The 21,290-nt window shown below is 52.0% G+C and overlaps 5 protein-coding genes across 5 annotated transcripts; all 5 read right to left on the reverse strand.

The window, feature by feature from the left end:
* Nucleotides 1-6,868: 6,868 nt before the first annotated feature.
* CGGC5_v017111 (uncharacterized protein) lies at nucleotides 6,869-7,199 on the reverse strand (the record flags this gene model as incomplete). Its single annotated transcript, XM_066153764.1, has 2 exons — nucleotides 6,869-7,097; nucleotides 7,171-7,199. The coding sequence occupies 2 exons, from the start codon at nucleotides 7,197-7,199 to the stop codon at nucleotides 6,869-6,871; spliced, it is 258 nt and encodes an 85-aa protein (XP_066006977.1).
* Nucleotides 7,200-7,660: 461 nt separating this feature from the next.
* CGGC5_v017112 (uncharacterized protein) lies at nucleotides 7,661-8,057 on the reverse strand (the record flags this gene model as incomplete). The annotated part of the gene is made up of 3 exons (XM_066153765.1): nucleotides 7,661-7,840; nucleotides 7,898-7,945; nucleotides 8,028-8,057. 3 exons carry the CDS (start codon nucleotides 8,055-8,057, stop codon nucleotides 7,661-7,663), a joined length of 258 nt encoding a protein of 85 aa, XP_066007007.1.
* Nucleotides 8,058-9,834: 1,777 nt separating this feature from the next.
* Nucleotides 9,835-10,167, reverse strand: CGGC5_v017113 (uncharacterized protein; the record flags this gene model as incomplete). The annotated part of the gene is made up of 1 exon (XM_032028204.2): nucleotides 9,835-10,167. One exon carries the CDS (start codon nucleotides 10,165-10,167, stop codon nucleotides 9,835-9,837), a length of 333 nt encoding a protein of 110 aa, XP_031875493.2.
* Nucleotides 10,168-17,732: 7,565 nt separating this feature from the next.
* On the reverse strand, nucleotides 17,733-18,565 carry CGGC5_v017114 (Pathogenesis-related protein 5; the record flags this gene model as incomplete). Its single annotated transcript, XM_066153766.1, has 4 exons — nucleotides 17,733-17,830; nucleotides 17,894-18,109; nucleotides 18,164-18,192; nucleotides 18,369-18,565. 4 exons carry the CDS (start codon nucleotides 18,563-18,565, stop codon nucleotides 17,733-17,735), a joined length of 540 nt encoding a protein of 179 aa, XP_066007004.1.
* A 1,269-nt stretch (nucleotides 18,566-19,834) lies between these two features.
* CGGC5_v017115 (uncharacterized protein) lies at nucleotides 19,835-20,277 on the reverse strand (the record flags this gene model as incomplete). Its single annotated transcript, XM_032028209.1, has 2 exons — nucleotides 19,835-20,156; nucleotides 20,207-20,277. 2 exons carry the CDS (start codon nucleotides 20,275-20,277, stop codon nucleotides 19,835-19,837), a joined length of 393 nt encoding a protein of 130 aa, XP_031875496.1.
* Nucleotides 20,278-21,290: the final 1,013 nt, after the last annotated feature.

Here is a 21,290-nt window from a genome sequence, read left to right on the forward strand (position 1 = left end):
TGATGTTACACAAGCGAGCTTTCGAGCACGCGGACCAATCGGCCGTCGTTGGACGCAAGCCAGGGGATGATAGTTTCTACTTGCCGCCAGCGTGTAGGCCCGTAAACAAAATCACTTATTCGAATGACCCAATGTTAGAAAGGACGTCGCCTCGGGTCAGCTACTGTGATATTGTTGCGCGACCAAGAACCTGGAAATCCCACAAAAGGAGCTTTGCGTCCGCACGTCTCTTGTGGCAATGGCGTGTGCTGTTTCATGTTGAAGTACGACATCAGCGCTTTAGATGGTCGCTTAGGTAGGGTAGGTTCAGATTCGGACTGGGTCGCTTCCAAGACTCGCACCCGGCGGGGAGGTCTTTTGGAGTGGTTGACAGCACTTCATTATTGCCCCTCTTGAACTTCACATTATCATTCCTTTCTAACTCTGATGAGAACGATCGGCGCGACATCACGGCAAGCTTGTAGTCGAAAAGTACATCTGGAGGGAACTTCGACGTGTGATGAGTGATATCTAATTGAGTTTTGTTACGCCATCATCATCGCTGTTCTACAGGGCGGTGATACGACTGATGATCTTCATATAACGACTCACATCTGTTACTCGCGGAGGCGTCCGTACTTCCCATAGCAAGTCACGAGTCCATGTGACTTACTCTCAATTGACATTTCAAGGCAGTTACGACGAAGTTCGCATGGCAATGAAGCAATTTTTTGACGAAAATCGTCCCAGACGCAGTGCGACCTTGGCAAACATCGGACAGTCACAGCTATTAACATCAAGCATGCTCTCAAACTCCAAGGGGGCAGCCTCTACGACTACGACTTGCAACCTCTTGGCGAGAGGTTTGCCCGTTGATGCTGTTCCTTTTGTGCCTTGTGATGAAGTAGACTCCGTGCATTGGAACTTCAAGAACATGATACATATGCGTGTAGGAAATCCATGACAGCGGCAAGGAACATGCACGATCGAGAATAAGCTAGAATGATCCATTCGCACTCGCAATCCTCAATGAAATGCCTGGGCCAGACAGTCTGCGATCGAATCATCCGCATAAATCAACAAAATGCAACATTCCTGTGCAGTCAATAGCTAAACCCCCTCACACTTATAACGTCAGGCGGTTAAATCATGACTTTTTCAGTTCAACGTAGTGGCTGAGGACCTTCAAGACTAGACAACGGCTGGTGACGTGCCTTAGGGTGAAGAATGGTTGGCCCGAAAGCCCTTAAGCCAAATTTGACGCATCTGGGATGGATGCTTGTTGACGCGAGGTCCGTTATTAAACTTGCGGAATAGTGCTCTGTGAGCAGAGATGAACCTCGGCCAGCTTTGCTCAATACCTGGTTGCTAAACCGTTGCTAGGTTAATCCACTCATTTGAACCACTTGGCCACACTCTGACCACAAACAAGCGTCTTCGGTGGTTATCTCGGATTCAACAAAACAACCCGAGATTCAAATCTACATGGTCTTACACCCATACTGTCCTTCAATTTTCTTGAGCGGCCGCTGGACACGCGCTTGCGATTATCTCCAAGACAAGACGATAACAACCATACAAAGACAAACGACAGAGAGTTCAGTCAAGGAAGCCCAGGGCCGTATGCCCGGTCTTGGTGTTCCTACAGGAAGAGGCAGGCACCACATTCCGATTGCGATCGTCCGCCAAGGACAGTCTTGCCGTCAACAAGCTGCTGCCCCAATGGCTACTACCGCTTCACTTCTTTGAAAAAAGAAATTGCAAGGCAAACACTATCAGGTTAATAATGACGTCAAAACGGACTTTCTCACCTTGCAATGGGCGTGACACCCTCAATGACGAGGTTCTTGAAGGGCCCGATTGCTACTCTTTGCTGATGGGTTCCTTTCGAGAAAAGTCTGCCCACCCCCGCAGGGGCGGCACCTGACCTTGACATCGAACATACGCCGAGCTTTCTTTTCAGTGTCAGCGTTCTTTAAAGTAGCCGTAAACCGACATGGATTTGGTCGTAGTTCCTTGCCGTCGTTGACATCCCGAGCTATTAAGCTGACAGCTCATCCTATTGTAGTTAACATATAACTACGCTGGCCAGTACCACAACTGGTTTGGTCGTCATAATAACATAAGGGGCAGGCGTGAAAGAGAAGGGCTCTCATTTTTCCAAGTCAGGGTTTTCAGATTAGGGTGGTCTAAGTTTCCTTTTGGTTTCCTTTCCCCTTTCCTAGGGTGAGGGGCAACCTCATCGATATGATTGTATTCCCAACTAGCGGCAACAACCTTTGTCCAAGCGAGATATCAAGCTGTGATCACATGTTATTGTGAGCAGCCTAGCGGCCGTAAAACAACACGGAAGCTTGTGTCACAAGATCATCCTTTTCGTTACTTCTTGTGTTGTGCATTCGACATAACACTTATTGTCAAGAAATAGTCTCCATCCCGAAGGTTAGGAGACATAGCATCGAGAGTGCCGCATCAACGTATGGTCGTCCCCAAAAGGCCAGGATAGCTTGACAGTTCAGATCAAGTCCAGAGATGCAGTCGCGCTGTACCGAAAATCCCACTTTATGGTGCAGTTGAGTGCCACGAACCTGCTCGTTGAAGATAACTATCCAGACTTCTGCCTTGCGCCCTATCACATGCTTGGTATCTTCCTCGTGTCTAGGTTTTTGTACCCGGCTGGAAAATATCTCAATTTTTGGCCGTTCTGCTCTGCGAATCTGCGACTGATTAATTCTCGGACGTCTGACGCGTGTCGTTTCCCACCACTTTCTAAAGATTCTAGCTTCGGCACGATCTGCCTGCTCAAATCAAGGAGGCTTCTGAGTCCCGCAAAGAAATCGCTTGTGCCATTCGTCCACGTCACCTTCCAGCCGCCTTCGGGGACGATAGACAGGCTTTCAACGTATGGACTTGATAAAAGGGGTCTTTGTGTTTTGGTAGCTCGCCTGAGCGATGTAAGTCAGTCGATAAGGCCGCTGTGATCCAACAGCACGACTTTGTCATGGCCGGGTTTGAGAAGCTTGCTCTGAAGGTCGCTAAAGTCAACTTTTGTAGTTGAAGTTATGACATCTTTCAATGTGTTCTTCGGGGGGAAACCTTTTTTTCCCGCTCTGTTTCTTGATGTTCGGTTCATGTTTCCGTTCTGAGCAGACTTGTGTCACTCTTAGGGTTGTGCTTCGTTCGCGGTTACCACTGCTGGGCTTTCGCCCAAGGACGTTCTCGACCTCACTATCCTGTTGTGAAGCTTGCTGGAATCGTCGCGCACCTAGCCTTTTTTCCATTGCAACTGCTGCAGTACTTCGCCTCTCTCGACGGCTGCTCGTCCTTCCCAATGCCAGCCTCCTGCCAGGTTTTGAATGGCGGCATTACTGTCCTTCAAGCACTCTTTAAAGATGCACTGCTTGATTTTCTCGTCTGACTACCTCGCTTTCAGGTTGCGTATTTTTGTTCTTAATCCGAGTAACTTTTGCTGCTGTAGACATGTCTCGATGCCATATGTCAGCGTCTTCCTTTTGTTGCCCAAATCTTTCGACCTTTAGCTGAGTGTTCTCGCGGATGAGGTCCCTCGTGTGTTGCTTCCAGACCCCAAAAGGCTTCTGTGACTCATCATGACTGAGAGTGAGTGTATCGTTGTTTTACTTATCCCAATCGATTATCCGTTACCCAATCGCTCTTTCTCCGGGTCTGGTTTCTTACGTCGCCTGATCCGCCTGTATATCTTCTCTTTCTATCAACTTCAGGCTCGCCCTGCTGTATTGCTTTTACAAATTCTAGCGGTTAGGAAACTACGGTCTTTTCAAAACTTGATGGCGTGACTCTCGATACGTTGAGCGGATTGGAGATTGCGCCTGGTATTCTAGCGATTCCGCCTGTTTAGACAGGCAGGCCACCGATGTGTTTCGATGCAAACGCAATGAGATGTCCAATCTGCTTTCTGATGTTCAGGATGTGGTTGAGGGGCGCATTCCTCAATACGTCTATATTATCAGGATGTCTTTCCGACAGCAGCGTAACATTGTTCTTCGACGGAGCCTAGCTGCTTGCCACTGCAATCGATTTCTGAGCACGTGCCAACACCTGTGATATCGAACGAGCTCGTTCAAGACCACTAGCTTGACCTGAGAGTTCAGACTCCGGTCTGTGTTCATGTTGGGAGCGCTATTCCAAATGGCTCTTGTCAACGTGCTCGCCACTCCTGACTTTTGCTGAAAGCTTTGACGCCAAGTTGGCAAATCGATTGCTGAGTTGGGTTTCCACTGTTTTCCGCTTGCGGGCTTCCTCTTCTCTGCTCGCTAGCAGGTTCTTCCACTGATCGACTTTTCTGTGTAGGGCTATTATTGCCCTTGTCGTGATTCTGCCGCCTCTTGGTGTTTTACTGTGTAACATTGCCTGAACTCCTGCAAGACCATGAGCCAATGTCGTTTGAGTTTCTATGACAGTGTGGTCTTCTCGTCCATCACGTTGCTCTTCGTCTTTCAGCTCCCATTTAGATGCCAAGACTCTATGCTTATCTATTTCCATACGCGAGCCTTTTGCGTGCGCTCAACATTCCTGCCGTAAGTCGTCTTGCTTCTCCTTTCATTCCGTTTCTGTGCCTTCACATATTGCTAATATGGCCTAGAGGTTTCCGAGATTATTAGCCAGCTTTTGTCGTTCATTCGCCTGGACGTCATTCTGGGCCAAATGTTCTTTTCCTACGCGCATTTAGAGATTTCCTCTTCTTCCGATTCCCGCTTCCCTGCTATCTCCTGGAGTTCTTTGACTTATGTTCGTAGACCTTGGACGCTTTCCTTGACCGCGCTACTTTCGGCCTGCCTAATAGCACTTGTTTCGTTGGCGCCCTCCAAGTTCCCGCTCAGTACCTTGACTCGAGTTTGGAACATTGCCTGACCTTTAAAAGCTGCATCTTTACGTCATGAAATTTGCTAGAAACTGTCGTTTAAATCTACCTATGAGAGATTACAGGCTTTAACTTGCTTTCTCAATCGAGTGACCTCTTCACCAGTCCTCTGCTGAATTTCTACGAGGCTGCCGTCTTTGAGTAATCATTATTCCAACGAATGTAGCCGCGAGCCAAGGTCAGAGGGCCTCTTGTTTGTGCATCTTCGGTCTTCTTCATCTTTGGCCTGCTCTATGCGGTCCCTACATGCTGCAGCCTGTGTGATTTGCTTCTCCATCTGGTTTATCCCTTGGCCAAAACCTGCGAGCTCCGTCAAGGCCTTCTCTCGAGGCTTGAATAAGTCCTTAGTCTCGTATTCAAATAATATCAACTCCTCAGAAGTGCGAAAAAGATCGTCAATCTTTTCCTGGGTCGCTTCCAGTTGGGCTGCTTGTTGCTCTACCTTGGTTCGGTATAAGCTTAGTTGGTTCTTGGGGTCTAGGGTTGCCGCTTCCGTTTTCGATTGGTGCTCATTGAAGATGCCAAATCGAATTTTGATATTTCGGCCGGCCACAAGCCCCTCAGCAATGTCGAGAGCCTTCCGCTTTTCCAAAATAGCTAGGTCTGACCTCTCAGGGCTCTCAGTGAGGTACCCAAGATCAGTTGAGAGTTTTGCTGCTCGTGTTTCAATGCTACCCATGTCGTACCGCAGTCTAAGGATATCCCTCCCCAGCTCATACATATAATGCTTGTCAGCGCTGGACTCTAGCCGAAGGGGCGATATCCTATGCTCTGATTCAACACATACGCCTCTATTCATGGTGGAGTTTCTACTAGCACAATCTCAACCTATGCTTATCGTGGTTCAGTGCTTGTATTTTTGGTGGGTGACTACTAGCCTCTTCACATCAGCAACTGATAGTGCTGCTGAGAAGCTATAGCTTTTTTTCCCCGGTGGTCTCGGTGCGCTGTCTGTTGGTTCTTGTTAAGTGGGTGTCAACGTCAAGACTTGTAGCGTTGCAGTGCTGGGATCTTTGGTCAGTTGGCGCCGCCCGCTGGTTGCTTCTGGATAAGGCTGTCCACTCGCGTCGAAACCCAACATTGGCTGTTTGAGGGTTCGGTGATTATCCCCAGGAACGGCTGGGAGGTAGAAAACTTTGTCTTAGATTCAGGCTGATGGAACGCGATCTCATTTCTTTTGCGATCTTGCCGTGTATCTGAGCCTCCACTGCTGAAGCCCGGGTCCGGTCTCTGAGCCTTTTCGAGAACCTGAGGGGCTTGGCTCTGTTGGCCATCTGCAAGGGGACAACAGTACATATTGGATCTTGAAACGGAATGCCGTCAACCGGTGTTGGTCGTCGAAATCTCCTGCGGTTCGCCCATAGGGACTGGTGCTTTGTTCGTTTTGCGGCTCTCATCTCCTGCGGGCCGCGAAAGAAGTTGGCGACATACTTTCTTGGCCGTCTCATTTGGAATGTGCTGTGTATCTAGGAGATTTCTGGGATGATCCAATTTCAATGGTGGCATCTCGTCTGAGACAAGAAACCCCAAAAGCTTTATTGGACTGGAAATGACATTGTTGATATCTCCTGGAAACCAGTTGTACTCTGTTCAGAGTTTCTTCATGACCGTATCTGACAGATAATGAGTCAGCACTGTGAGGCAAATGAAGAAACGGTCCGCTGCATTTTCCCTCGTCGCGAATCTTTTCCGCGGGCATTATCAAAGAGAAGACGTCCTGTGGGGTTTAGAGCCTCTTGATGAGTGATATTGGCATAAAATGCAGCATCTTCCCTCTCCCAGGCAGCTTCCTAGCAGTTCTTCAGCACCTCGCACATCACCCTGTGCCACCGACAACGGTCGCCGATGGTTAGAACGTGGTTCAAGGTGTGGTCGGCCGACTGACAGATGGTCGAAGCTCAATGTTGATGCGCGTGCGCTACAGCGCCATCTTGTGCACCCTGGCCGCCATTCGGCTAGCCTCGTATCTATTGCGCTACTCATTTCCGTCTACAGAAACAAGGACATGGCGGATAGGCGGAAGACGTCGCAGACCGAGTCGGGAAGGCTTTCCGGCAGGTCCAGCATCGGCGGCCCACACAGTCTTCTTCTCTTGAGGATGATCGCTGTACCCGGAAGGCCTCCTCGGAAGGTGGCAAAGAGGATTGGTGCCATCTTGTTGCCTTCCTCGTGTTGGAAGCAATAGTTGCCCTCTTGCCCTCGTCGTGAGCTCCTGGTCCTAGCAATTCTTGGCTGAGCTGGGATGATCCTGTCTACAGCAAGAATGGACGGGCCGAAGCCGAGTCACTCACAGAAGTCGGGATACACCAGAGAATTTCATGTTCAATCGACGATTGATCATGACTGTATTTGTACCGTGAAAGAAGAAATAGTCTGTTGAGGTCGTAAGTACGTGTACAGTAATAATCTAGCCTCGTTTATGTCAATGGCGCTGCCTGAAGTCCCTCCGACGTTGCTTCGGCAATGATACCGCTTTCAGCTATAAATGACGGATAATACGTCAACTTCGGACCGGTCGATCCCTTCCTCCGTTATTCACTGTTGATCTAGACCATCCGAGAAATGGTGTGATGTCGTTGGTGCGCAGGTCCATCTGGTCGTAATAGCCTGAAGTCAGTCTCATCCCATCGAGTGCGAGTTTAACATTTGCCAAGATGAATCAATAACTAGAACATCATAACAATACTTTTCGTTAGCCAACTAATATTTCCTATTCCGAGGATTTTGGAGAAAAAGCGGGTTCATTTCTATTGGCGTCAACAAGTAAACCAGACCGTTGCCTCAAGCCAAGTATGTATATTTGTGAGAGGCGGCTTCGACACTGTAGACACTAGACCATACTTGCTCCATAGTCCAACATTGCATCAGTCCTAGCGTCGGCGCGGAAAAGACTCCAGGTCCGACACGCTTAAGAGCAGGAGCGGTTCGTTCACCGGCAGAAACAGGCAGAATCAATAAGAACTGTAGCGAAGCAGTCAGAGACCATTTAGCTTTGGGCGTTAACAAGGTGTGCATTACGTGCTGAATTCTACGTCCAGCCTCAAGACGTTTTTGAAAGAGCCCAGCCTTCCCAAGTCAACGATTGAACATAGATATTATAGTCCTAAAGAGAGCATATTGCCGACCCCGCGGTCATCGCGAGCCTTACCATCACCGTCCGGATGTCTGTTGAAAACATGTCTGCATGTCATGGACCAAAGCCCACAAGTTATCAGGCTACTCTTTGCCTTGCTTGTGAAGAAAAATGTTCCCTGAGCGCCGCCCTCATCGTCTCCGTTTCCTGAGTATATTTCTCATGGAGCTGTCCAATATTCTTTTGCTTTCCAGCCTTGCTCATGTCATCTGAGGCCTTGGGTCTTCTTCTGCGCTTATTCAGCACAAGCTTTGCCAGTGGACGCCGAGTTTGTTCCAACACCTGGGCCCTCTCAAAGTCAATCAACATGACTTCCTTGACCTCTGCGTTGAACAGCAAGTTCGGTGTTCGGACGTCTCTGTGCGCCACACCTCGTGAATGCGCTGCCTACAGTGAACGCATCGCTGCCCTTTCAATTCGTGCCTGTCTAACTTGGGCCGAATGGAGATCTTGCCCTCCCCACGACAGAGGGATCATGTGTACGATGTAGAACCGGTGGTCGTAGTAGTAGATCCGGTTCATTGGCCTGAGGTCGACCGCCCCGAGAAACACCGGCATGTATGCCTTGGACAGGCTGCAAATGATCGTAGACAGCTGCTTCGTTCTCAACGTCCTGGATGAATGCTTGCACCGTGCCCTTGCTGACGAGCCTGTAGCCGTACTCAAGCAAGACCACCTTGAACAATACGCCGCATGAGCTGCCTCTTCCTAGTGGCGTAGTACCCCTATCCAGTGTCTGCTGAATCTGCTTCCTTAGATGACCGAGGAATTCTACCCGATCGATTAGGTGACAGGCAGCTGTATGGTTTGGGCCTAGACGGCGACCCTAGGCGCCACTGCGCTGGTCGCCGTGCATCAACACGTTCGGGCACATTAAGTCGAGAGCACCTCTCCGCGCGAGTCCTCACAGGCACTTTTGGGTGCAATATGGCCTGTCTTGGTAGTTGCTCCCAGCTGCCCCGCTCCCTGGCTGACGCGCTAGAACGCGTTGACTGCGTCGAGTTCCCTGACCGCCCTGAATATTTGATATCGCTCGGCGTGTTCCTTGTCCCATAGGCGTGGCGAATTTGGCAAATCCCGTCTCCACTCGTCATCGGACGACTTCTCTGGATTCCGCCGCTCCCTCCTGGGCGGCTCATCTCTCCCATGATCCCGCTCGATCCGCCTGTTGACCCGAAGCGAGTAGGGTGATCGGTCAAATTCTTATATGTCGTTGGTTGGTTTCCCGGTGAGCTGTTCGGCGCCCACCGTTTATCGTCCGGATGTGATCGCAGTGTGGTCTCGATATCTTGTAATCATGTCTTCAAATTCTTCATGACGTCGTGCCGTTCATCCTGCCCACGCAGCTTTCGCTGGCCTGGCAGGCCGACAGCCACCAAACTGAAAGCCAAGTATTGGCCTACTGCCGTCCACAGGTGGGCATGGTCGGGGTATGCTTGCACCTCCGCGGTAGGCTCCGCCAGATGGTACAGCAGCGTCTCAGGCTCGGCCCAGTCGATCCTGAGAAACACAATCGCCTCACCCGTGGCCAACAGGCCATACTCGAGTCCGCCCTCAATCATGTAGTGGCAGTTTTACGTGATGGCCGCCGCGGTAAGCCTTTTGGCATAATATTGGAACCGCGCATCCACGTCAACAGATGTCGGGATCGTCTTCCGATTGACCACCTCCTTATGGATATTCATCGACCGCAAACCAATACGAAGGTGCGGGGCAGTCAATTTGTGAGGCGACTTGTACTCACAAACGTAGAGCATCGTGCGTTCCGTCGAATTCGTGTTTTCGGATCGGTAGATGCAGCTCTGATCGGCTCGTAACTGCTTCAGGTTGAGGCGGGTGTGTTGCGGTGTCGAGGGCGGTGTCGACGGGTTCCCGCGGCGGACAACCTCTTTGGCAGCATCGCTAATTGCATGTGGGTGGTTCTCGAAAATGTGCCGTCTCCTAGATCGAGCGCGCGTCTGATTTCTTCGACGTTCTTGAGCTCATCCATAATGGTTCTGACCTGGTGTTCCACGCTGTTGTGCAGGAAATACTCGAGGGCCTTCTCATCGTTGATCTTGCGCTTCGCGACTCTGGTTCCTAGACCGGACAAGAATGAGCGACTCTTGAATAGGCGTCTGTTGGCGGGAAAGGTTTCGTAGAGCATGCCGAACATGACATCCTGTTGCTGCAGGAAGTCGTCCCATGGTTGGAGATTCGTGGGACACTATTTGTTTCGTGGGTTGGTTATGGGCCCCTTAGAGGCCAATTCGCGGTCTGTCTCAACTTCGAGTCGGGAATTGCCAGACAATGACAGGCAGCGATGTATTCGTCAAGCGTTGTCGCCGTTCCTCGTCTCGCTCCTCCTCTGCGCCTTTGGCTCGTGCTTCTGCCCCTTCAGCTCGTGCTTGAGCCTCTGCTAGTCGTCGCGTCAGCTCTCCGATACTTCTCGACACATCGTCCATGGCGCTGATGGCTGAAGGCGAGAGAAGGCTTTGGTTGACGCGACAAGAATGGGATGTTGTGATGATGATACAGCGGCCCGCGTTGATGCGAACTGTTACCCGGACAATTTCATGAGCCGAGGGTACCCGGTGTTGCTAGTCAGCGCTTGGCCCCAGACCGAATTTTGAACCCGGCACCACAACATGTGGATAAATCCACAAAGTGTGTCTGGGATCGTAGGAATTGGGTTGGAAAGGGCGATGATTGAGCCAAGCCTCGCCAAAATTAGGAGAATGACGGGTACTGAGCCAGGATTCTAGCCTCGGGACCGGCCCTCAATGTCCATCCGTCTCGAAAACGTAGACAGCCCACAGCGTTGCGGCTCAGGCACGTCGTGCTTCTCGGCCAGCAGGAAAACGACCAGGGCTGCATCTGCAGCAGGACACCGGGGACGACGATGCTGGTTAAGACGCCACTGCCACCAGTCCTGCGCAGGACCATGACTTTCTCGTATTATCACACGCGACGACGGGAAAGGATATGACTCGGAAATCGCCGGCTCAGAAGTATACGGTCACCATTCAAGCTCTGGCAGCGTCGCTGGCCCGATGCATCCGGCGTCGCTGCCGTTGGCTTCTGATGCTGGGGCATTCGCAGAACGCGCAGTCCTACGAAGAACATGGCTGACTTCCTCTTTGCGGCCAAGCCGATGCTGTACCGGGGATCGGCGAGCAAAGCGACCAACTGCCATGCCGACATGAAAAAACCTCTACCTGGTGCTGAAGAGGACTGATAAGGAGAAGACTCTTGTCCAAGCCATGATCCAGGACGAGGTGGATGCCGCTTCTAGAAAGCCAGATCCTCTTGACGACGACCTCGATGCAGCCTGCATCAACAACGCGCCACCAGACTTGACGCACATTCGCTTACTCATGCAGCTCTAGACGCTCTGCGATACTACTAACGAAAGCGAGGCAGCGATGATCGATAACGCCTCCGAGGCATATTGGAACGTCCGAGTGCACACGCCGAGGCTGAGAGCCGCCATCGATCAGGCCAGCTAAGACGACGACGTGCAGTGCTACAACATCACATCGGCGTGGATCTCGTCGGCCGACGCCGCCAAGAACATGTTTTTGGGGATACCTGCAGGACGAGTCGGTGCCCTCTCCCCGCGGCTTTCTGCCCCCTCTCATAGGGCATTCTCTTCGCATCCAGTTCAGCCATGGCTCGGACATCAATATGTTTGTTTCTGTTGCACATCCTCAGCCGTAGGATGCCCCAGGCTATCCTTTAGGGAACGATATGAATGGCATGGTTCCGGTATACCGTTCACCTTTTCCTTATTGTATTCCAGTGCAATCCACGCCGCTCATGCCGGGCTCATTTTGAGGGCAGCCCTGGGAGCTGCCACCCGGCCAACATAGTGCCCAATGCGACAATCGTCCACAGTTTCCCCGCTGCTGTCAGTGATTAAATCAACGGCATCCTTCCACTTCCGACACAGCGGAAGCTGCAAGGACTGGTTGTATAAGTTAAGGAAGAAAATCGCAGAGACGAATTGCAAGTTGACCGTGCGTGGAAGAATTCCATTTTCGCCATTCCATGAAACCGGCTCGGCTGCTAGGGCAGACATAACCTTGCTAACGTGGAGACACAGCAGAACAGCAGCGAATGCGCTTTCCTCATAGAACTATCAGCCACTCCAAACATTTTACGCTCAAGCACTTTCCAAACAAAGTATCTGCCTACTCACGCAAACGACTTCTGACTCTCACGACCGACAGGCAGTCTGACTGCGCTACCAGGCCCTGCACTTTGGGCAGGCCGAGAAAAACGAGTAACCTATCTGCAGCTAGAGCGGCTTCTCTTTGCGTGATCCGGCGTCTTTTCAGTTTTCCAAAGGTCTTTTGTGATACGTTTCGTGGTTGCCCCTGTCTTTCTCTTTGTCTTTGCTCCGAACATCCCCCTTGTCCTACTCCAGGCGGCTGATCCGCTTGCGTACTCTCGTCCTGCACTTCCGTCTCCCAACGGTCCCTGCGACCTTTCCGTCGCCTAAGGTGTCTATCCGGAAACGCTTCCTCGGCTAGCGAACGAATTTCGGAATGTTTCTGCTTCAACCGAGCGAACCTCATCGTCAGGGCGGACTTCTTCGACGACCGCGAAGCGCCGAAACGCGCCTCAAATCCCTCCTTGATTGTGTGCCATGTTTCCCCTCGTAGATATCGTTCAATTATGTACTGCTCGCCTTGGTCAAGCTGGAGGCGGACAGCCAAGGCAGGGTCCCGGAATTCCTTCTCGGTTTGGCTGGGTTCTGCATAGTCGTGAAGGAGAACATTATCGAACGGGCCGGGAGTTGATAGATCGAAGGTTTCAAGCGCTGCTTGATCGTAGGAAAAAGGGCCTCTGGGCCAAAGGTCGCCATTCGAGAACGGCGATGACTGCCCAGCAGAAGGATATGGCTGATGTGGGAGAATGGATGAATCTGCCCACTGACTGGGTTGCGATGTGCCTCGACACACTGGAATGAGCGTTTGCTGATGCATCATAACGTCGGCCATGGTCTCTGGACCCCCTTCTCGAACCTCTAGCGGGGCCAACGGCTACGACGACCTCCATCACGACCAAGTTATATGCGCATCGCCCAACCGCAACAAGCATGTACAACTACGCCGCTCGAGAGACCAGACTGGGTGGAATACCGATTCTTCCCTGATCGCTGCTGTCTTCCCATCATACGCTTCCGTGTTGGAACATAGTGCGCCATGGCATGGTCAACACCATGTTCGTTGGTTATATCGTGCAGTGTGGTGATGAGACGAACCACTGCGTCGGGAATGAGTGGCCAGGGGGAGCAACAAAGTAGGTGGTGGACGAGTCGCGCTTCCGTTGGCGTAGATGGGCCAAACGATGGGTGCCGAAAGGCAAGACGTGCTGCGAGGGAGTTGCGGCCGAGAGAGTTGTTGACCCTGTAGCAGTCGCCAGGACAGATCTCCTTACGACTTTTTTCTCGCAACGACATAAATCGTCAACTTTACCCCTCACATGATCGTGATCATCTGCGCGGCGCGCAGCATATGCATTTCCCGAACCATCGAAAGCACGTCTCCCGAGGACCGGGAATCGAAGACCTTCACCGCAGCCCCGAACCACTGCCGCACCTGTATTTGATCGAGATGACCGATTCGTCGCATGATCGCCAGGGATTTCCCAATCTAGAACAAATGTGAGGTGCGGTCATCTTCTATAATCGCTTGGCCGTCGACTGCACGGGGCACAGTGTCTGCATGTTCGTCTCGTCAAGCAGTGGGTCGCACAGGGTCAATGGACCCAGAATCACCGCCAACAGATGTATGCCGCTGATGCCGACTGCCAAGAATTCAATGCCACAAGACTCCAGTGACTGCAAAGCATGACGGTGGAAGTCTTCTATCCAGCGAGGAAACGAGGGTCAGCGGCCGCCGAACGCGGACACTCGTCTGCCTCAGGGCACGCACAGTCCGGTGCTAATTGTCTCCGAGAGCTGCGAGGACGATAAGAGGATGGTCGGGTCGAGAGCCGGGCGTAGACCCGAGTTCGCCCGCATGTCCCGACTCCGGTCGCTTGGATCAGGTCCGTTGAGTTCCCGTAGGGCATCCTTCCGCTCTCTTGTGATGAATCGTCGATCAACTGAAAGACATTCTTTCGATACCTGGTGATGCTGTGATGTCCGCTTGGCTTCATAGTGGCGGCGGCCGCCTTACAGAACTCTCGGGCTCCAGGCTTGCGTTTGGGAAAATTATGCTGTCGACAGGTTTGATGAGATCGCTCGCGGGGGCGGTACTGTTGCGGGTCGCCGCAAATTAATCGCCACATATTAGCGCTGCATGGGCAGGTTATGACCAGGGTTTGTTGGTATCAACTCCAGGACCAACAACAGCGGCGCAGTCCAACAAGAAGCAGAAATGGGAGCAATTGCCCCTATTGACGCTCGCGCGGGTGGTCTGCGACACCCCCATCTGTATGCACGATAGATTGATTCATCGCGAGACTTGCCACTTGGTTCAGCGAAGATGCTTTGAAGAATAGTCGCATGCTGCGCGTCGGCTAACCGACCAAGTGGTCGGTCGAAGCGGTCTGTTTGGAGCAAAGAAGGCGGCTTCGAGATGTCTCTTGCAGCAACGCCGGGAATTGTGGCAGCCGCCGGACGACGTTGTAAGTAGGAACTGAGCCCAGCCCTGGTTGTCAGAGCCCCTGCCACAGTCACAGAGACCAGCGCCATTGGAAATAACAGCAGAGCTCCTGCGACTGGCGCGCTTCAAGACTCGAGTCCCAACTGACTCGCAATGGGGCGTTCCGAGGTCCGGCGTTTCTTTATCGCCCCATATTTACCCTTATTGTAATGTCTAGCAGCAGGCCAGCAACGAAATAGCTCCGACCAGGCGTGTTCAACCCACGATGAGGAACATCACTAGCCACTGCAACGATCTTCCGGCCGGTGTAGCAGAATCGTGAAGTGGTTGTACGAGCTTGCAGCTTGGGTTGGCTCATTCTGGTGGGAGCGTGCGTTATGCGAGCGCCGTAACCAACTAATCGACGTTTCGGCTAATCGTGGATGACAGGTCGATTGCGAATAATCGGCCAGTAGGAAGTCATTCCGCCGCTGCTACCTCTACTGCGTTCTAGCCAAGCCGTTTGCGCTACCCCTGTCCCGCCATGAAGTGTGGCTCTTTTTCACTTTAAGCGCTTGTTACAGCTGCTCCATCTTCATTTCCGATGGTGCCTGGGCTCATCCATAAAAGCGACAGGGGCCGTGGACAAACAAGGTCTACCCTAGCCCTAGGCAAATCAGCTCCTTCTTCTTTTCGCCGTCGTCTGCCGTCGTTCACCGCAGGACGCTGGCTTGGTCGAGACGACCCCATCGAGCCGACCGCACCAACATCGTCCCAAGACTGAGCCAGTGCGCGATGCACAAGCCTAATTCGAGCTTCTTCGCTTCGCCACATCATGTGGCTCACGACCGAGGGATCGGCTTGCGCATGATGCGAACAGTTGCGAATTGATCTTGTGTTGAGCGTCGAGAAGACTGAGGAGTTTCGCCATGCCTCTGCCCGCCGTATTTGCGCCCGAAGTCTTGTGGCGACCCCCCTGCCGTGAGACGCGAGATCTTGTTTACCAAGTCCAGCGTTGCGTCGGGACCGGTGTGGAAATTTCGAAGTGGCAGCCATCTCAAACCTCATGGCACCAACAAGACGGACTCACACACCCATCCATGGCCACGGGCGGCTAGCTAATAGCCACCCGCAACCATACCGCCCTACGCAAGCGATGTCACCCTGCAGTTACTACTTGTCGAGGGCAGCAATTTCCCAACACAAGCAAAGAAGAAGCCGGGTAGCCATCGCTCAACTCATCCGCCAGCGGAGGTTGATCTCTCCCAGTAACAAACAGACTATTGGCGACGCGAAATTCGATTGATGGAACCCTCAGCCATGACTCTGGGATATTCACGAGAATTGAAGAGCCCAACAGCCAAGCGGCCGCAACCGGCATCTTCGGGCCTGCGTCTGTCGCCCGAATCCCGGATTGAACGTCCCGCGATGACCGCCGCAGCCCCACATTCAGCGCCCGCGATCGTTCGTCTCCTACCCAAGCGATCACATACTCGTAACATACTGCGTAACCGCTTCCCCACCGGTTGTTCTCAATTTGAGATTCCGTGGCGATCTGCGGTCGTCCAGACCATGTCTTCGCTGGTATCAGCAGTGCGACATAGGTCCTCTCTGGGCGCATGCTTCTCATGGTTTGGAAGACAGACGCATACTACGTCTTCTCTGATTTGCGCCTCGCGGATAGCCGACGTTAGGTGAGCAGCTCAGCCGACGACATGGACAGCTGCAACATGCACAACGCCTTTCACGCTGGCCTTATAGGATCAAGACTTGCCACCACGCCAGCCGTTCCTTCGTCACGTCTAGCTATCGGCGCTCGCAACATTGTCCGTTACGAACAGTAGCACGACTCGCCGGCCACCTGCTCGCTCCTCCCTTGACGCCTAATTCCCGACGCAGTGGTTTGTGGAAGCACCGTCCATACCCAAGGCATAACCAACGAGCATGGCGTTACCCACCATGTCGCACACTGAGCTCCAACACGAAACTGATTAGTAAGAATACAGGGCCGATCAGGGAATAGTCGCTGTTCAAGCAAGGCCGACGTATCGAGCGGCGTAGTCGACGTCGCTGTTGCGGTCGTGCGGCGCGTACATAACTTGTTCGCCATCCTTCAATCGGCGTGGTTGAAACGCCAGCAGCAACGTTCAAGTGCCATGGACGATTTGCGACACGATGATCAAATTCAGGTCTCCTTCTCTGGGGATGAATCGCCTGCGCAGTGGCCGATAAGGCCAGTTGTTCCACCACAGCGTTCCTACCATTTCGCATCTCAGCCACAGGGCTACCCAAGTCAGCACAACGGCAGCCAGCATGGAGAGGTCTTACATACCGGGGGGATGTACGAAGACTTCGACACTACGGGTCTGAGCTTGACTGGTGACGTCCTCCTTCTTGAACACCAGAACCCCCTTCCACTCGAGGAGCAAGTCATCGACCCATCGCTGCGCAATCATTCTGGCACAAGTGAACACAGCCGAACAGCCATCGATCCTAGTCAGAGCGCTCAACACCAGCCTACCGTGTCAACCGTGCGCGTCCCGTATGCTGGCGCATCAACGCCTCCGTCAAGCCCTGCCTGGATCGATGGAACAGATCGACTTAATTATCGAGACTCCAGATTTCTAGCATTGCCCACAGAAACACCGACAAAGCAACCTCTCAAGGAAGGCAGCGATCTCCGACATGTCAATCAGGGGACCATGTGTACGAAAGACGCTGGTGCCGGGGAACAGCGCCAATGGGAATGGAGCCAGAGTCCTTCGGAGCACGCACAAGCGCAATACGATGCGGATAACTTTACACCCCGCTACGGTGTGTCGGCAGAAGACGCCGTCGTCGATGCTGGCGTTGTACTGGACTTCTTAGGACAACCGGAGGCGGATGGGATGGTAGCTCCAAAGGACGTCAATGGTATCATGAACGTTTACAGTTTGGTATACCGAATGCAGTAGGAGCATAGCTTGAAGAGAGTTGTAAGCTATGCGGAAGGCATTTGCACAAATGGCATAGGTAATATAATGCGACGGCATTAGCATGTTATACATGCGAGAAACAAGACATGATGTTTAAACAAAGGATACAACCTCTTTCTACACTGCCTTAGTGCATAATTGGTGTTAGTGCTACACTATATTGCGGCTCACTATTGAGCCGCCGACTCGACACAATCGAAATAAATGGTCATGTTGCTTAACCCGCACGTGAACGTAGCGTCTCTATCATCATACGCAAAGCTGTACGCTGTCGGGCACGTCTTTTTGAACCAGGGGTTGCTTGCTCTACAGCGGCTTTCGTCAAACTCACCCCTGCAACAGTACTCATCTGCTTCGTATACTGCACAGTCCGACTTGCAGCCGATGGGAGCGCTACCTGTCCGCACGTCAGTAATCAGGTTGGATTGGGGATATACCGTGCAGTTCTGGTGATCGTCTATCCCGAGATGAGGAGGGGCGACACAGGTGATGGGCTCGCAGGCATTGTCGTCCGGCTTGACCGTGATGCCGCAGGTGTATCCGTCGACTTAGTCTCATTAACAAGTCGTCTCCAAGTAAAGGGACTGCGCACCCTACTTACCGAGGCTGACGTCGTAGAAAATCTGGTCGCTGAGGACCGTCAGCTCGAATATGTTGTCAACGTCGAGGACCGCCCCCAGCAGCTTCGACCCCCACAATCTCCGAGAATACAGCCTGTTCCATCCGCAGAGCAGTACTGGCGTGCCCAGAGCCGACCGGACCAGTTTGTTGGAGGCAGAGTCACCTCGACTGTTGAATTAGCTGACAGGGCGAGGCCCTCCGGGAGGGGATCCTTGGAGACGACGCTTTCCTCGAAAGAGCTTCCGTCGATAGGGCGGGGCTCCGAAAACGGAGACCCCTCTATGGCAGGCCATATCGTCTGATCACTGGAGTTGTTGATGATAGTTAGAACGACACTCTGTGCATGCAACGTGGTAGCTAACAAAGCAACGGCGAGCATCATTTTTGCCAATGAATCTGTGAGCTGAGGCTTGATATAAACATTGGACAGCGAACAGCATGACTTTATTTGCTTAACCCGTCTTGTCATAGATATGTATTACTAACTAACGAACTGGATGATTGCATGATTATATAATCCGCCTTTGGCTCGAAGGCTTTACTATCCCCAGAACGCCGCTCATAAAGTCTGAAAGCTGCTTACATACTGGTCAATAGATTTTGGTAGGTTCAGGGTGTAGATAACAACGGAACTTGGGGCACCAGCACGTCGGCGCCAAAGCAGGCCGATGAGTTCCAGGTCAGCATTGGAAACTGGCCTCCTCCATACAGGTCCTGTGAGCCCGCCGGCGGGACCGGGGGATATTCAAAGGTCGGCATGGTGAAGTCGAAGTCAGAAAAGGGTATGTTCTCGGAGATGGAGAACAGATTCTCCAATGACTGCACCACCAATGGCACCTCGGAAGGTGGCCCCAGATCCGGCACCGCTACCACCTCACTCTCTCTTGCTGAAGACCCTCTTGTTACACTCAATTCCGCGGAAGACCCTCTCATGTCTCGGATAAGGTGCATGAGCTGCGGCAGGTCGTTGCAGTGTACGGCTTCTGCGACGTCTTCGGCGAACCTCTCTATCGCCGTGACCCTCTCCCTCAGCCTATTCATCTCGTCATTCACCTTTTTACGATGTCTTGCTTGAGCTTCTCGGTTGCGCTTTCTCTGTTCTGCTGTAGTTCGAGTCATATTTGAAACTGCTCTGAATGTGAAGGGAGTTGAAACATGACGCCGATAGTGACATAGATATAGACAGTCACTGGGACGAACATTGTTCATGATACCGCACCAAAAACAGTCCTCGTATCAGTTTGGGTATCTGCTGTGTTTCGAAACACTGTCACTCAGTTTCAGCATGGCCCCGAGGTGTTTCAGGTGTTCAGTCATTCAAAAAGGAAATGTAGAAACCCCCGATTTGCAGGTCTCGGCAATGACAGGCGTGAGCCATCAGCCGCTGCTTCTCGTTCTGCTTGCTTCAAAGGCTGCTCAAAAAATGTCTTATTTCCTCATTCTGTGAGATGCCTGTTACGTATTCGCATACTAAGTGCTTACTGTTATCACCCATGTGTGCTTGCTTGTGTTTGCCACGGAGAAGCTGATACTGCCGATGTCATATTATCTTAGGACCTGACCTAAGTAGTCATTGGGCAATGCTGAACTTCGACATGTACACGCGCTATCTCCCGCCCTCAAACCTTTCAAATCATGCCATGATAGCTTCCTATTTACTCACCCACGCCAGCCAGCTCAGACACTGAACTATGTTATTCGAAGCGATGCCATACTTTTCCGCATAATCGGCTGGCGTTCTACCGTTGCGGTCGGTGCAGTTGATGCTGTGGCCGGACGCCAAAAGGTGCACCATAACCATTAGAAGCCCGGTAGCAGCTGCGATGTGCTCGCAGCCGAAGGAGGGGTTGTTTTCGTCGGCTTCTTGTTCGGGCTCGTCGGTTTGCCCGTCAAGGAAAAGTAGACATCTCCAGATACACCGATCAAGGAGACTATCCTTCCGGAATCCGTTCCCCAGAAGAAAGCATACGACACTGTCGAATCCCTTCAGAACAGCGCATTGAAATGGAGTCATGGTACTGACGTGTTTGTCGTTATAGTCCCATAATCTGTCGTAGGAACGATCCTGACGCAACAAGCTGCTGACGGGAACATTATGAAGTCGAACTGTGGAGATGTTGAGATTGCGCCGTTTGCAGCGTCCAAGAACCTGTAATGATGCCTTCTCATCTGTAGAAGTCAAGACAGCCCACCTAACAGCAGATGTGCTGCGGTAGAGAATCGGCTCGCAGATGGCGTGCAACTGTCGATCGCAGCGCATGAGCTTGACGATCGTTCCGACGCTACATAGCCTGGCAGTTGCTATGACTATTTCAATCGGAAGGCGTGTCATTCTGCGCGGAGAAAAGACGACTGGAATGCGGTAAGTGGCTAATATCCTTTCTGTGCCTAGATGTGTATCTTTTAAGGGATACATTGTACAGGAAATCCTTCTACCGAATCCACCCTGTCCTAGAGCAAGTGGAAAAACTGCGCTCCGAAGGCTACGTTTTCGACAGCAGTTCTATGGATCGATGCCTAATAGAATGGGATAGGCATCACATTCCGAGCACAGAATGCCTTGGGAGCTAACTGTATCCACTTCACCTGCGCTACAACAGTGATCAAGGCACTATGAGGCTTAGAAAATGTTATGTCTGGCCACAAAAGCTTGCGGAAGAGCAGGACTTAGCCTCACTGAAGGCGAACCTCATCTCTCCACCACGACGTGGCAGCCTTCTAACCAACTCTGCCCGCTCATCCCTGTAAAGGGAACCCTTGCTGTTCGTCGCAAACATAACATAACAGCATGGCATGCCACAATCGAGTCACTGACAGGGTCACATAAGCAGACTCTGATTGGATGATCGCAGCGCTAACCAGAGGTAATGTAAACTTCAACCGACAAACAACATAACGCCACAGAGTACTGGTGTGGACCTAGCGGGCTTGTAGGAAAGCTCCAACAGTGCAGTCATGGAAGATCACAACCTCAAGTTGGAAAACAGCTTCAGTACTGACGCGCTGTTATGCCTGTGTTGTTTCTCGTGATAGTGCAGTAGGCACCTCAACCTTCCAGTCCAGTACAATAAGACACTCTGGGTTCAGTCTTTTGTCGATTGTAAGCT

This window comes from Colletotrichum fructicola, assembly GCF_000319635.2.
Source record: "Colletotrichum fructicola Nara gc5 chromosome Unknown KSG_Nara_v1_contig11, whole genome shotgun sequence".
Lineage (NCBI taxonomy): Eukaryota > Fungi > Ascomycota > Sordariomycetes > Glomerellales > Glomerellaceae > Colletotrichum > Colletotrichum fructicola.